The sequence below is a fragment of the Echiichthys vipera genome (assembly GCF_963691815.1).
Source record: "Echiichthys vipera genome assembly, chromosome: 12".
Lineage (NCBI taxonomy): Eukaryota > Metazoa > Chordata > Actinopteri > Perciformes > Trachinidae > Echiichthys > Echiichthys vipera.
The window spans coordinates 14,535,175-14,550,879 of record NC_139837.1 but is presented as its reverse complement, the minus strand read 5'-3'; the positions used below and the strand labels follow the sequence as shown (position 1 = coordinate 14,550,879).

At 42.2% G+C, this 15,705-nt stretch overlaps 1 protein-coding gene across 2 annotated transcripts; it reads right to left on the bottom strand.

The window, feature by feature from the left end:
* Positions 1 to 2,612: 2,612 nt before the first annotated feature.
* On the bottom strand, positions 2,613 to 15,301 carry rpap1 (RNA polymerase II associated protein 1). 2 transcript variants are annotated; one of them, XM_083923768.1, is made up of 27 exons: positions 15,269 to 15,301; positions 14,395 to 14,594; positions 14,077 to 14,225; positions 13,738 to 13,830; positions 13,460 to 13,646; positions 13,187 to 13,351; positions 12,790 to 13,017; positions 11,964 to 12,079; positions 11,698 to 11,796; positions 10,960 to 11,061; positions 10,671 to 10,838; positions 10,338 to 10,517; positions 10,072 to 10,206; positions 9,782 to 9,952; positions 9,443 to 9,600; positions 9,073 to 9,243; positions 8,780 to 8,975; positions 8,473 to 8,582; positions 7,690 to 7,885; positions 7,221 to 7,367; positions 6,864 to 7,006; positions 6,168 to 6,600; positions 5,907 to 6,025; positions 5,584 to 5,815; positions 5,217 to 5,393; positions 4,557 to 4,613; positions 2,613 to 3,912 (listed from the first exon to the last, which is right to left on the bottom strand). In XM_083923768.1, the coding sequence occupies exons 2-27, from the start codon at positions 14,588 to 14,590 to the stop codon at positions 3,763 to 3,765; spliced, it is 4,278 nt and encodes a 1,425-aa protein (XP_083779894.1). In that variant the 5' UTR covers positions 14,591 to 14,594; positions 15,269 to 15,301; the 3' UTR covers positions 2,613 to 3,762. The 2 variants fall into 2 exon arrangements, with proteins under 2 accessions (XP_083779894.1, XP_083779895.1); XM_083923769.1 differs by having other exon boundaries at positions 4,557 to 4,610.
* Between the last annotated feature and the right edge of the window lie 404 nt (positions 15,302 to 15,705).

The window sequence follows — 15,705 nt, the reverse complement described above, 5'->3', positions numbered from 1 at the left end:
AAGAGGTTCATTGGGACATACTGTAGTCATCAAAAACTCTTGGAAATATTTAATATATAAAATACATTTCGGATGTTATAAATATTTAACATTTTATTAGGAAGTCGAAGTGTAGTTTCCCCGTACATAATTGACTTTTATGATTAAGTTAAGTGTGGCTGTTTGCAGATTCCTGACTTTTGTACCAAACAGTTCAGCAGAGTTGTGTCATGAATGAGAGCAGATATACAGGCCAGATGTGGAGTAGTGTCAGCATATCAGTACCCACAGAAGAGACCATTGTTTCTCATCGGCTAATTACATGCCAAGGAATTTCTATGGGAAACAAGAATGTAGCTGATAAATCAATAGACATTTTGTCTGGAAAAATACGCACAAAATCAGGTCAGTGGGGTTTTCAGAGACAACCTGACATCAAGCTGCCTGGTGCCATCCATGCTCTGACGTGAGAATCAGTGAACAAATCAGTTCAAGCAGAATTTCACCTTGACAAATACATTAATGCATAACGGACGTGAAGACGAGTGAAAACGTATAAGAGACAAAAACCTGAATGTTTCTTGCCTTTAAAGGGTATCACATTGCTTTTAGTGCAGGGAGGATATTTTTTTTACCTCCCTGGAGCCGTTTGTTGTTTAACTAAAAAACATCCTGCTCATTTTGACAAAGATGGACTCCTCTACCTCAGCATGAACCTCACAGGACATCAGAACAACACAAATTACTGTTGGAGTGCAATTTCTTGTGAAATTTCATTGAACTGTTTCCTGGAATAGACTGATCTCACTCCAAAGACATTTCTCAATTAGAAACAGCAAAGGTGGAGAGCTTTTTCCAGCGCCAGTAAAATCTTAATGAGACTATTTAACAAGTGAAAGTTATTGCTACAAAAATACCTCTTAGTGTTAGCATAATGTTAAGGTTTGGCCATGATCATAACTCTTAATGGGTAAAAACACTTCACAAAAATGGTGATTTTTCTAAATCTGTCCCTTCTACTGATGTGTATTTTAAGCTGCGCGGTTGCAGAAGTGTTCACTATTAAAAGGAAGAACCATGCAACCATTTTAATTTGTTACTAAAATGTTTGCAACACAAAAAAACTTTGTGGAATATTCTTTACCTTCTCCTTTAACTTAATTTTATGATTAAAATCACAAAAACCTGATTCATACGGTTTTCTGGTAAACGTGTGTTGTTAATCATGTTTTTTTTTTAAATAATGTGTAGAGGTGATACAAAAACTATATATATTCACCTCATCAAGTTACATCTAAGAAGTGGAATATTAGTTTCTCTTCATCAGTATGTGAGTAGTTGTTAGAGGTCCAATAACAAGTGAGATCTCCATGTGTTTTTTGATTATACTGCAGGTTGAGGTGCTATATAAATATTGGGAAAGTATTAAAACACTCAATCCAGAGAAATGCGCACACCGCGTATTCAGAGACCGTGCCTTGTGATGTCACAACTATACTGTATATAGTATATAGGTAGAAAGTGCTGCTACGGTGTTGTTCCAGGCATTCCTCGGCTGCAATGATGGTGATACACCAAGAGCGCAGATGCGGAAGCCTAAGGCTATGGAAAGAGGCAAGGACACCAATTAAAGATGCTGGTGCTTTGAGGGTATGACATGTACAGTAAAATCTGGTCTGCAATTGCCATGATGCTCAATAGGTGGCGCACTGTCATAAGGTGTGTTTCCATTAGGGTAAAATGTGGCTCCTCGAAAAATTTCAGGGCACGCCCTCTCAAAAAAAGGCCCCGGAGGGATTTACGAGACTCCGGAGGTGACCTTTCACTCTGAATGGGTGTCGATCGCTGGTGATAAGCTGATCAGTGATCAGCTGATCAGTGATACAGCGGTGCGCCGTTCTTTCTCAAAGTGATAAATACAGAATAGTTGCAGTTTGATTTAAGGTGGCCCGTATGATTCACATCAACTTATGTACAAGTAGCATTAAAGAAAACACTCCACCTTAAAAATTCTGGGTGCTGTAAAAGTGTAAAAGACAACAAACACTTTCAGTACGATGTGTGTGTGTGTGTGTGTGTGTGTGAAAATGTGTTAGAGAGAATGTAAGAGAGAGAGAATGAAGCAAAGGGCCACTGCAGCACTCATTTTAACAAGCCTGTGCAAAGATGCGCTTGCACAGATCATTTTCTGCGCTGCGTTCTACTACACCAATGGATCAAAGTGTTACTCTACTTCGCCGTGTTTTTGTTGCATCTGTACTACCACGCGTCACATCCCACTTAGAGTTACTTCCAATCAGCAACTGGGCTTCTCTCAGGGGAGAAAAACAACTCCCCGCTCCGCAAGGGCCAACAAGTGGCCACTCAAGTTACTCACGCTCAAATTAGGGGCATTTCGGAGAGATAGACCCCACCTCAATCCGGGTATTCGACCCTAATGGAAGCACATTAGGTGATACCCTCAAAACACCGGCATCTTTTGATCGGTTTCCTTTCCTCTTTCCATAGCCTTGCGGAAGACCAGGAAACGCTGACCAATCAGAGCAGACTGGACTTTTTCAGGAGGGAGTCTTAAGGAGACAGGAACTAAAACGTGATTCAAGGATTCAGTGAATACAGGTCTATTCAGACAGTATGAGAAAAATAATGTTTTTTATAACATTAAAGCATGTACACGTGTTTTAGAAGAAGCCAAAAACACAGCTATGAACCAGAAAATTAGCTTAGTATATTAAATGTTTCGCAGTTGGACTCAAATCATTCACACAGCTCATCATATTACCAGCCCCTTATGGGCATTTTCCAGATCTGATTTAGCACTGACCACAGTCAGTGGAAGTTTGCCTGTGAAGGTATTCAGAGTGAGTGTTACTGATCAGTCTCACTGACAGGGAACAAAGGATATCAACCAAGTCTGGATGTTTTTGGGTCTTTAAACCGATTTTGATTGAAAACAAAATGTTTCCAGCACTATTTTAACCAAATCATGCGCGTTCACATCTGTGGTGTGTCAATAAAAAACAGGCCCTCTAAACTCAGCTATATTTTATGAGCTGTAATTACAGTCTTGAGTCATAGTGATTAAAGAATACAAACATTAAGGTTACACAAACTTGAAATCGTATTATTCACAAAAACAGACACTTTTAAGGCACCTTTAAAAAAGGACATTTTTCTTTAATCTGAGATGCCACAAATCATCACGGCTGTTGTTTTTTCCAGTTTTGGCAAAGTGCTGGTATCCAAGGAGAAACAGTTACTTTCTGCTGTGAGCCTAGAGGAAAGGTTTGTTGGACCTGTGTCCGGCTGAATCTCTACTTCATTTTCAGCATTTGTATTCAAACTTTGGGTTGACTTGACCGTTTCATCTCATTTTTAGTTTTCTGAGGTAACCTGTCTGAACTGCAACACAACCAGATCATTTCCACTGACGGCCTCAAAAATATAGTCTTTAATTCAAAACTTGGTCTTTGCTCAAAGCCTGTTAAAATAAGAAATTATTGGCAATTGGTATTTCATTGAGGGCTGGCCAAATCTAACTCAAGTTGGGTTTCCTTTAAGAAAAGAGGCCACAAAAAATGTTCTTGTGACCATGTTGGCTCTTACTCCAAAGCCGATCTTTTTGAGAAACCTTTAGTAGTTGAAATTTGTCTCTTTTCCTCAGCCTTTTCTTCTCGTGCTCTAGTCTCTCCTTCGATTTTCTCCCAGTCCCGTACTGTCCCTCCTCGAGGTTCGGCTGTTTTTCGGCTCACTGCTATTTTTTCTTTCCACTCCCTGCTGCCTTCAGTCTCCTTTGTCTTCACTGCTGTCCTGCATTCTCAGGACACCCTCCAAACGTTTCGCCCTAATGGGAGGCAACTGCTTGTACATCTCGAAGCCAAACTCTGAATGCTGTTGTGGCAGACGGAAGAGCAGCAAGTGGTTCCTCAAAACCTGCACATTAAGACAGAGAGAATGAGAAAGAGGTGAGAAGAGCAGCAGAGGTGGTGGTTGCCAGGATGTATGTGGAAGGATTCTGGAGTAACTCTGCTAATTTGAAAAAAATTACATAATTTAAAAAAGGGCATAAGGATAGAGCTGTAACACCAGATACCATGTGTTGCAATTGAAAGTGCATGAAAACGGATCTTAAACAGTTAGCTTAATGTTATGATCAAAATAGATATATACAAGTAATGGATAAAACATTTTAACAGATGAACGTAACACACAGTTGAATTAGACAACTCCTAGACTACAACTAGGAGAAACTCAAATACCCAAACAAGACAGACTCTTGGATGCAAAACTAGTTGTATAAACAGAATAGAAATTAGAAGATCACCACATGCATACTTGACCCCGTACAAACAGAAAACCGTGAAAGACTGAAAACAAATGAAACAAGACACCATCCAGCAGCACATCACTGACTTGGACGATAGTCAACAAGATTAGAAAGAGACTGGTTTATCAGAAGAATGTGGAGAGATTGTGGAGAAAACAAAGGGGAAGAGTTGGTGCAATCAATAAACCCTTCGCTGAGTGTGAAGATCAGAGAGAATGAAGGAGAAAAAACAGTGGATTGCAAAGAGTACCTCATCAGTCAGGTAGTAGATTTTCCTCAGCATACTGTGTCGAGCTGCTTCAACCTCCTGAAAAAAGGACGAGGAAGATGAAAATCAAAGGCCTCATTGTGGTAATGCACTGACGCACTTTATGATGCTGTATTTATTGTATAAACTATTTGTGCAACCTGCTGCACTGAATTAAAATGATGTCTTTGTGAATGGAATGCATAAATCGCTGAGTTCGTTTATCATGTATGTTAAATAAAAGTAAAATACCATGACTTGATATTTAACAGTACATGAATGAGCCAAATTCAATTTTCTGAGAGCAACTTCCTTGAGGCCGCTCCTTTGAAAGTTAATCAATAACATGAGATTTGCTGAGGCATAAAGTCTTCAAGATTTTGCATACAATGAGCTCATATCTGGAGCAGAAAATGCGACCATATCCCTGTAAAAACCACTGAACACTTCTAACAAATCCAACCTCCTATTCAGTGGAGCTACAGCACCTTCTGGATTTGCTTAGTCATGACACATGTGGCAGTTTGCCTTAGGTCTCACTGTGGCTGATTTAAAAAAAGCCACACAGCACGATCTAACCATAAATACACAAGTAAAGAAAATTCAGAGCAGGCAGGGAAACAGACTTCATCAAGAAAGGATGGATGCCATGCAGGGATTTACCTGTGCTGCAGCGTCCTGAGAGAAGATGAAGGAGTTGACGTGAGACAGCGTAACCACATATAAGACAGGACACCAGTGGGGCTTCAGGGTCCCCATTACCAAAGAGCGGAAGTAGAGACGGAGGAGAGGGAGGGAGTCTTCAGGGGGGCAGGTGAACCGCTCGATTGGGATGGAGAGCTTCAAATGAAGAGACAGAGAATAAATTAATACAAATGATGTTATAGGATCAGAGAATATTTACTGTATGTTTTAAAAGACAGACAGCAATTGTAAAATCAATTTAAAATGCTTGCAATCGCAATGCATTAACACATGAAAGGAAAACTAATGAGAACTAATTAAAAAGCAGTTGCATCCTTATCGTTACCTGTTCTAGAGTGACTCCCAGTGACCTCAGCATTCCCACATGTTCTCCAAACACAGCCAGCTTCATTGTGGCGCTGTACCTCCTCTGCAGGGGTAAGAGGACCCAGCAGCCAAAAAGCCGGTCCCCAAAGGACACAGCTTCGTACTGTGACAAAAGAGCAGAGTACATGTCCTGGTAGGAGGCCAGACCCGGAGGAGGGACGTTCAGGTCCAAATATTCCAGCCTAGATTGCCTGTAAATGGAAGAAATGCTGTTTAACTCTGTTCTTGGTGCTCGATTTAGGTACTGAACTGCAAGAACTAGGATGGCAAACATTTCCAGACCTGGTCAGCAGTCTGAACAGACCCCAGGTCAGTTTCTGAACAGGTCTCTCCAGGAACAAGTCACTGGAACACAGGAACACACAGGAAAGACGGGCGAGCTTTGCAACAGGAGGGATCACCTGCAACATGACGAAACGTTCTGGAGGTTAGTTACAACAACACATATAATGTGATGTTGTGATTAGGGCAACAAATCACAATTTTTTTCAATTAGTCTGCTTAATAAAATTAAAATCAACCTGACTTGACTTGTTTATGTACCTTAAGTGCTTCCTCTCGCCACACCTCCAGCAGCAGCAGCCACTGCAGACAGTGAGTCACCGCCTGCAGTGCCCCCTGTGGGAGTTCTTCCACCGCCAACCCTCCACCATCGGACACCCCTGTCCGCTCATACAGGCTGACGAGTGGGAGAAAAGTCCAATCGGATGGCACTGTTGGACCGGTGAGCTCTGGGAGGAGGTGGGAGCTGATCCACGGGTTGCGACCGAGGAGGGCGTCTCGCGATCTCATTACAGATGGCTCCAGGTGGGCCAGTTGAGTGAGGAAGCAGCCCCGTATGGACGGCAGCTGGACGCAAGCTTCTCTCAGTAGAGCTCCGACAGTCTGCAGGGAGGGAGAGGCGTGGTGTTGTGTTTCCTCTTTGAGTTTCAGCTCTCCCAGCTCTACAGCCTCAGGTCCTCCACTGTGACCCTCTCTTGGAAGCAAACACATAAACATAAATTGAGTGATACTGTAACGAAGAGGGAGCAAAGAATAAGGACAACCCTTTTAGTGTAAAATGATCATCAGTTAATTTAATCTATGAAAATAAGATGTATAATAAATAAATAATATAAATAAATGGTAATAAGTGAGAATTTAAATCATTTGCCCTGTTTTCCAAGAACTAAATGCAGCACTAAATACTTACTGGCAATCAATCCCAAATTAAACTTAGTAAAGTAAATGTAAACTTACGATATAAAGTCCCTGCTGAAGATGACACTGGACAGCAGTTCATGTCCCAGGTATTCACTGCCTGGTAATAACCATGGCAGCAGAACCAGTGCCACCTGGTGGTACAGTGGGGCATGTTTTGCTACTTCTGCCTCAATGGGAATCTGAGAAGAAACCAGTAGGTTGGAAATTAGGATGTGTTAGAGGCATTACAACATAAAGGTGTGTCAGGTTTGGTTTGTAACAGAAACTAACACAACCTAAAGGAACAGCAGCTGGGAACAGAAGATAATGTTGCTGAATGTAACAGAGCCCAAACTGCATGTTTCAGGTCAGTACAATATTGTTTATGGGGGTTTGAGCTCAACGTGAGTTTACCAGTCTGTGTGCCAGCCGGAGCAGCAGGTAGAGGAGGTGGTGCTCATGACGGAGAAGCCAGGCTGTGGTGTGAGACAGGGTGGGCGTAGACTGACTGCAACTTCGCAGGTAACTAATCACAGGTTCTGACAGGAGGAGACCAGCGAACTACAGAGTGAGAGACAAGAAGGGAAACATCTAGATAGAGCATATGGGATTTTGTATGTCGCAATGAGATGGCAGCATAATATATTGTGTTCTGCTCAGTGATAGGCCAACATCTGCACCTGACTGACAAGAGGCTACAACCAATGACTACACTGCAAGATTTTACTGATTAGTTCCTCATCTCTCAACGGGCAACAGGCTGACTTGCCTGTTGCCCGTTGAGAGATGAGGAACTAATCAGTGAAATCTATACTTGTTATTGTTATTGTCTGTCCCTCTCCTTGCATGATATAAGAGATCCCCTAAGGTATTTAAACTTTACCATGCAGCTGAGGCCTTTGTGGATTCCTGTGATCGTTTCCAGGAGGAGCCCCAAGCCTGTGAGAAGAGGGAAGGGGGAGCTGGGAACAACCAGCCCAGGGCGGTCCCTCCATCCTGGGCAGGCCAAACCAGGAAGGCTGGGAGTGGTCTCTGGGCCCATATGACTGGACTGGACATTACACACCACTGAGGAAGACCTGGTGTGAAAAACAAAGAAAAATAATAGAAAGGGTGCCAACAACTTAACTGCTTTTCAGACTATGCTGTTTAAAGTGGAATCGATAAAGGTCAAGAACAAATGTATAATATATATCTTTTTTTTCTTCTTTTTTTTTTTTTTTACAATATATATATAAACAAATAGGGATGCACCGATTTACTGGTCGAACATCAGTGTTGATGACTGCAATCAGAAAATAAAAATATATTTACTGATTGCAGTGGCTGGCTTTTATCTACTGTGTAAATCTGAAAGAAGGTTCAATTAAAGGTTGTTTCTATGTGCTCCCTCAAAGATACGTACAATAAAGGGCTGAATGACCTTAAAACCGTTCTCTTTTTTTATATAGTTAAGATTCCTTTCTTCCCCTGGAACAAAAGCGGGAATAAAGAGCGACAGAAACATAATAACAGCAACTAACAACATCGCCTATCAGCTAAATTGTTATTGTAAACATCGGTGTCAGCCCAGAATTTCACAATCGGTGCGTCAAGACAAACAAAGGCAACTGCCATCTGTTGTCATTATTTTGACATTACTTGTAAATCGGTGAATCAGACTTACTTTAGGTTTTTTATCAGGCCTTGAACAACATGGTGGGACAGCAGCGGGAGGAGAACCTCAGACGTCAGCAGCTCCAGTTCTTGAAGGGTCTCTACCGGTTTGAAACAGTTCTGAGGAAGAGAGTCACTTTTTTAGTCAGTTTATTTCAATTCATTTTCATTTTCATAGTTACTGTCCTTTGTAACATTTTTTTAAATGATCACTTTTGTTTGATTTATTATGTATCAACCAAATATTTTATACTTGTGAGATACATTTCTTATAAAAAGTATACCTTGATATATCCAACTACAGCGGGAAGCAGTACCTGTCTGGAGAGCTGATGGTAGTAAGCTTCTAGGTAGGCCAGGTAAGCTGGTATCACAGCCAGGCTACTCGCTTTCTGTACTGGATTGTCCAGGCTCCTCACGAAGCCCTTCAAATGTCCCAACAAGGATGTCTGCAACCCTGTGACATGCCCCCAGGACACTGGAGGAGGAGGAGGGCACTCTTCTCCCTGAGAGCTGTTGTAAAAACAGAGATGGTAACATGTGGATAAAAAAGAGGATTCGAGAGTGTTGTGTGTTGATTTCATTATATCACTTCAATCCTCATCTGTACCTGACCATGCCAGCCTGTAGCTCCTGATGGCAACCAGCAGTGTGAGTGACCTGTGTGAGGAGAGAAAGCAAAGCCAGGACCCGCTGGAGCTGCAGAGGTAACAGAGGATCTGAGGGGGCCAGGACTCTGTGGAATGACTGTAACGCCTTTGCTAAGCCGGGATACAGGTCTCTGTGGGAACATTATGACAGTATAGCGATGAAAGACAAGCTGTCAGAGAAGAGAAGAGGTTTAGATTCTATCAAGCTACTGTAATTACTGTAATTATGAGATCGCTCTATACAGAGTCTCTAATGAGGCTTTGCATTTAAATTACTAAACACTCATGAGGAGGAATCTTTCTGCCGTCAGCATGAATGCGTTAGCCTACATGTATAATTTGCAGGCCTGTCCATAGCCGGCTGCCACAGCCCACAGCCTGTAGGCTTCAGTGGTGATCCTGAGGGCTTCGCTTTGTTCCAGCAGCAGCTCACTGGGCTCAGCACTCAGCAGACAAGGCAGACGCTCCCTCACTCCAAAAGAGTTTAACTGAGGAGAGGAGAGGAAGGTTAATCTATTAATGTGTATATATATGTGGGAGTAGTGGGATAATTCAGATTAAAAATTGATAAGGATTATATGGTACTTATTGTGGACAGATGCTACAAATACACCCACAATATCCATTCGTACCGTGCCCCGTGCTTCCACCTTCCACAGCAACACTTACCAGTCTGGCACAGGCATGTCTGCCAGAGGTAGCCAATACTCTCAACAGCTTCATGGCGTTGGCCAGTGGGAGTCCGTAAACGGACTGAGAAAGGGGAGAAGATGGCGCCGTCCAGGAAGTGGGAAGGAACTCTGACAACACTGTCTCCATCAAGCGAGGACAGTCGAGGACCTGAGAGTGAAATGTCATTTTACTGAATGTGGCCAGAAGAAAAATATAGACCATATTAATCAATCATACTACAAGTATGGTATACAGAGAGTTGATTAAGTGACTTTTATTGTTGCTACCTGGGTGGCAGATGAGGGGGAGTGCCTAGCAATACGAGTTAGGATCTGCAGGACGTCCTGGACCCCTCGAGGAGAAGGTCGGACCACCTCAAGGATGTAACGCAGCCTGGGGAGGAGTTTCATCTTTAACAGACCCTGAAACACAGACAGGAACAAAAACCATTCAACCATTATTGACAGAACTTATTAATTATTGTACGTTTCAAATCAAATCCTTTTTAAATCTGAAAAGCCAAAGAAAACAACTATAATGTCGACATTTTTACCTTGACAACATCCTGCCTGGCCACATCATGATCGCTCTTCCTCTCTTCCTTCTCCTTAGCTGTCTCCTTCATACATTCAGGCAGCCCCTCATCCTCCTCTTCTTCCTCCTCCTGAGCAGACGGCAGCAGAGGGAAGGAGGCCAGGCCGCGAAACCAGGAGAAGGTGCAGTCCAAACACTCCTGAAAGGGAAAACAAATCTGATATAAACAGGAAAGGCTAGACAACAGATAGAGATACTCTCTCTTAGTGACTCTTTACAAATGTTATTACAAGATCACATTAAAAAGACTGAGTGTTTTAATGACATGCTGTTATGCTTCTTGATGTCTTACTTCATCCTCTGCACACACAAGGAGTGCTTTATGAGCATGTACAGCAGCAGACATCACTCCCTCCACACCATCATCCAACGCAAACCGGAGCAGGAAGAGCAAGCCTGCATCGAGCAGAGTGGCCACCACACTCCCTTTCAAAACAGACCGGTACTTCCCGGCACGTGCCTACAGAGTAAGAAATACAGCCCTGTAAGGATCGACAGACATGTGCCTCTGCAGTGACACTGTGTGTGTGTGTGTGTGTGTGTGTGTGTGTGTGTGTGTGTGTGTGTGTTTGTTTGCATACCTTTGAGAGGATGTTGGCCAGAGTGCTGAGGGCCAGACTCCTCTGTTGGATGAGCTGACTCCGAGACAGCAGGAAAAGTTCCTGCAGGGAGTATCCTGCCCGCTGGAAAGAAATCCTCAATGTCAACAGTAAAATCATAAAGAAAAATACCTGGAGCCTCCTCTAAAATGCCAACTTTCAGTTTAATCGGATTTTCAGGCAGAGAATGATGCTTCACTTTTTTATAGGTTTCATAAAAAGTGGCATGACGCTAAAGTTTTATTCAGGAGGTTATTTTTATGTTATTTATCCTTCATTTAGCCAGGAAGGTTGAGGGAGGTGGACAGTGTCTTTTTCTTTTAATTTAGGATCAGTTTAATTTTTAACAATGAAAGCTGCAGTGGTTTAAAGGCATCCTGCTAGAGCTCAATGTCTTAATTCAAAGAGGACGTCATCGTATATACTGCCTGTCGTTATAGTTAGGGCTGTCAGACTCAAACCTTCTCTCTGGAGGAAATGACCCAATACCTCTACATGACTCCAAAGTTCTATTTACAAAAACAGATATGTGCAAAACATCCAAATGAATATAACAGGAAATGAAAGACTGTAACCATAGCAACCAGCCACCATATGACATTTATAATAATCGTAAAATATGAAGTTCAAAACTAAACTTGTTTTGCACATGACTTTAAACATTAAAGAGGCATTAAATAAAAATGCAAAAACATTAATAAAAAGAAATTTCATACTGACCTCGGGCTCCTCTCCATGGTGGTGCAGGCCTAAATGGGTGGGCAGGTCCTCAGTGGGTGGAATCAAGGTCCCTGCAAAGTCAAACCGAGCCTGCATGGCCTATCAGAAACACAGAACCAAAACATGTGTTGACTCACACGTCTTTTCAACCACACTTTTCACCTGTTAGCAGATCTAAAAATGCAGAAAAACTTTATAAAACGTAATATCTGATTTGACTTGAATGAAAATGGCATCTACTGGTATTGTAAGAAATATCTCCTCACCGACTTGGTTCCTTTTCTTTTGGGTGCAGGCAAGTCTCTCATCCACTCCAGCTTCTCTGGTTCTAGCTTATCCATGTGGACCCATTCCTTCTGAGGCTTCAGCAGCAGATCCTCCTCTGAATTCACAAACACAGACGGGCAAAAGCAAGACTAGTAACATATGCTTGTAGTACAAATAAAGTGACATCTGCTGCTACACTCACTACTCTCAGAGACCCTACTTGTCTGGCTATTTATTCTCAACCAAAAACAAGTGTATGATGTTTTCTCTAAAAAAGGAACGTAGATGACGCAATAAACAATCTTTTGCTAGACTACAAAAATGATAATGATAATTTTTTGTTATTGTGGAAAATAGATGATGCTATAAATTATATCCAAGATGCGTCTTCATATGATCCCTTAGCAGCATTTTCATAAGGACTGGGAGCACTCTTTGAATGATCTGCAGTAACTTAATTGCAAAGAGTGGCTACTTCTGGCTAAACGAGAAGTCAGTGATCAGCTTTATGCCGGGGGTTTTAGCCGTGCAGCAGAAGCATCGCACATTAGTTATGTAATTAAGAGAATGGATGCTTGGGAGAGCGATGGGAAGAGAATTGGGTGAGTGAGATACATCAGGAGCAAGATGAAGCAGGACTGGCACACAGCCTGATGTGATGGCCTTCCGTCAAAATACACCATTAATCGAATAATTTGACCGTCTCAGCAACAAGGTTACAATTTAAACTAAGCCTAAGGACGCTAGAAGTAATGTGAAATATTATATAGAATAGTCTTCGACATTAACTTTAATGCTGTTAAATTAGACATGATGCAAAGGTACCTGTCACAGCAGGTGGCGGTGGTGGCAGTTCCTCCTCCTCCTCTTCTTCTTCCATCTCTACTTCTTGGGGTTTCGGAAACAGCGCAGCAGCACCAGAGGAGTCTCTGCTCACATTTTCAAGAGGAAAATTGTCCTTGCTGCTTTTGCCCTGGGGTTGTTTGGATGCTGAGGCTGAGGACAGGACACTCCGGGCTTTGTGAGATTTAACAAAGTCCACCAGTCTAGGATCTGGGAGGCAGAAATAATTGTGTTATATGCAGTAGTAACAACAAAATGAAAAAAAAAATAGTTCTGATGTACCTAAGTAGTTAGGATCGAAACTCAATATGCATCATATTTTCACCTCATCACATATTATACAGTAATTAACTTCTATGTGGACAACATAATTCCCTACCAAGCTGAGATAACAGTTTCCTCTGCTCTTGTAGTATCTCAGACGGAGACATGGCCTGGAGCTTAGCCTGGTTCTCTCTGTGGATCCTCATGGTCTCTCCTGAGCTATCCCGGCCCCCAAGCCCCTGACCTGACAGCAGGCTGGGACCTGAGGCTGCAGTTGACTCTGGTGAGTGCAGAGGAGACGAGAATGATGCGAAAAAGCGCTTCTGACCAGTTAAATTCATCTTTAAGAATCGACATATCCGCTGACATATGAATTAGATCTACTTACGATCATTTCCAGCGACATGATGATCTGTATCCATGCTGGTCTCAGGAGGCAGGTTCTGCTCTCTTTGGTCAGGCGTCTGAGCAGCTTCAGGTGCACAACGTAAAGGTGTCTTTCCCTCTTTTAGTCTCTGAGAAGCAATCTGACGTGCAAAGATACTCTTCTTTCCACCAGCAGAAGACAGTGGCACCTGGTGGTAAGGATGAATAAACTTTTAAAAGATTATACACTATTAGACGCTTAAATCACACTATTTATGAAGAACAGGCATGTTTGTTTACCTGACTACTGGTTTCTGACCGGTGCATTACTTTGGGAAAAGCCAAGCCTGTAAGTGCTGGTAGAGCTATTGGAGTAGAGCTGGTATCTCTCTCCTTAAAACAAAGAATAATAGAGATTCATTAGCAAAATAATAATAAGAAAAACTGTAAATTTATGTCAAGCTTAACATGATACAAGCGAACCTTGAATACTGAGAAAACCCACTATACAAAAATTGAAGTGTGAAACTAGATGCACGTATACTTGGAGATGTCCAACAGGGCAAATAAGCTACTTTATTGAGAACACAATCACTGATTCATACTTTGCAATTCCATTCTTTCACAACAGGTACTCACAACGATCCTGGAGAGAACAGCACTGACGTGAGTGTCATGTCTGTCCAGCCTCTCCGCAGCATCCTCGTCCTCGAAAGTGACATGACTGGCTTTAAAGCGAGACTTCTTAGGAGGGGCTGGAGTCAGTGAGGGGAGTTGGTCTGGAAGGTCTAGAGGAAGCATAACAGTTTAACATCAGGTGTTAAATAATCTTATATATGGTACATTGTTAGACATATGTAAGTGTGTAACTCTACCTGTAAAGTACCTTCTTAGCTTCATGTTGATCCTGAGAAATCATACAAGATGTCAAAGGGAAAAAACACACACATCTCTTACCTTCTATGGTGACAACATCCCTCGGTCTTCCTTCACTCTCCCCGTTATGTTCCCCTCCTGCTCCCCCAGCCTCGCCTCTCCTCTTGTCAGGTCGGCGGACCACATTGGCAGCAGACGGGGCACCAGAGGTCAGAAACTTCTCCTGTTCTCTCAGGAGATCTGCCTCAGAGTCAGTCGGCTTGGGACGTCGCAACATCCCTCTGAAAGGACACAAAAGTTGATATTAAATAGAAGTTAGAAAGGATCCCCATAAGTCATCACCGTAGTGAAGACTATTGGTCCAACACAAGACAAAGATTAACAACTACTATAAAGCACCATACTATTTGATATATCAGAACAACAAAAACATAGTAGCATTTTGTAACACAAAGGCATAGTAGCAGGTTTTTCAGGTTATAAAAAACAAGTAAAAACAGAATGAAACAGGTTTTAACATAATCTTCTCACTGATGTCAGCTTTTTTAAAAAACTTTAAGTATTTCCCATTGTCGTTTGTAATTCTGTTTTTTATCCTTTTGTGTCTCTTTATACTTCCTCCTGAACCCACACAGTCATCTCTCCAGCACCTATCGTCAATTCAACATCTTAAACTCAATCTGAAATCAATTAACCGAATAAATAACACATATCTAACGTTACCTAACAGTTAACTACGCTAAATGTTGCGTTTTTCGTTTTCACGTGTGACGTTAAGTTTACCTCCGACACACACCGGAATTAATGTAACGTAACGTTGCAGTTAACGGACGTTTGAATCTAAATCCTCACTAAACTGAAGCTAAATTATCCCACACAATATCAACCAGAATCACCGCAGTGTCGCTGTCTTTTTTATTATAATATAACATTTCACAGTCGTGTGTTAGCTAACCTTCGGTTGAGAGCGGAGTCCGCGGTACGCAACTGTCGGTTGACACACACGGAAGATTTTTAATGTGACACCAAAACTCCGCCTTCAAAATAAGACAGAATAAACAGGACGCGAGTGGACCCTTTTTTCTTCTCTTGCTCGCCCTCTTTCTACCCAAATATTATCAGGTGATAGAGGCTTAGGGGGGCATACACAGTTTAACTGAATTGTTGGTGAATATTTTGCCGCATTTTGGATGTATTATGTCGTGTAACGCGCAGGGACACACCTCGCTCCTTCCTCCCTCCTCCAGGACACCTGCATCTGGGTGAACATCGTGCAGAGACTCTTTTTTTTTTTTTAGGTAATTTCAACTAGCCTGTCAGCAAGCCTCATCATCATCATCATCATCATCATGGTGAACCTCTGCTGCCTTTGCTGCGGTGAAATCCCTCAAC

Bases quoted from the DNA above. Each gene is read 5' to 3' on its own strand.
- rpap1 (XM_083923768.1), bottom strand. From the start codon at position 14,590: ATGTTGCGACGTCCCAAGCCGACTGACTCTGAGGCAGATCTCCTGAGA. The intron at 9,953-10,071 runs GTAGCAACAATA...TTTCACTCTCAG, and splicing joins CCCCCTCATCTGCCACCCAG to GTCCTCGACTGTCCTCGCTT. The intron at 6,601-6,863 runs GTAAGTTTACAT...TTTGCTTCCAAG, and splicing joins TTCAGCAGGGACTTTATATC to AGAGGGTCACAGTGGAGGAC.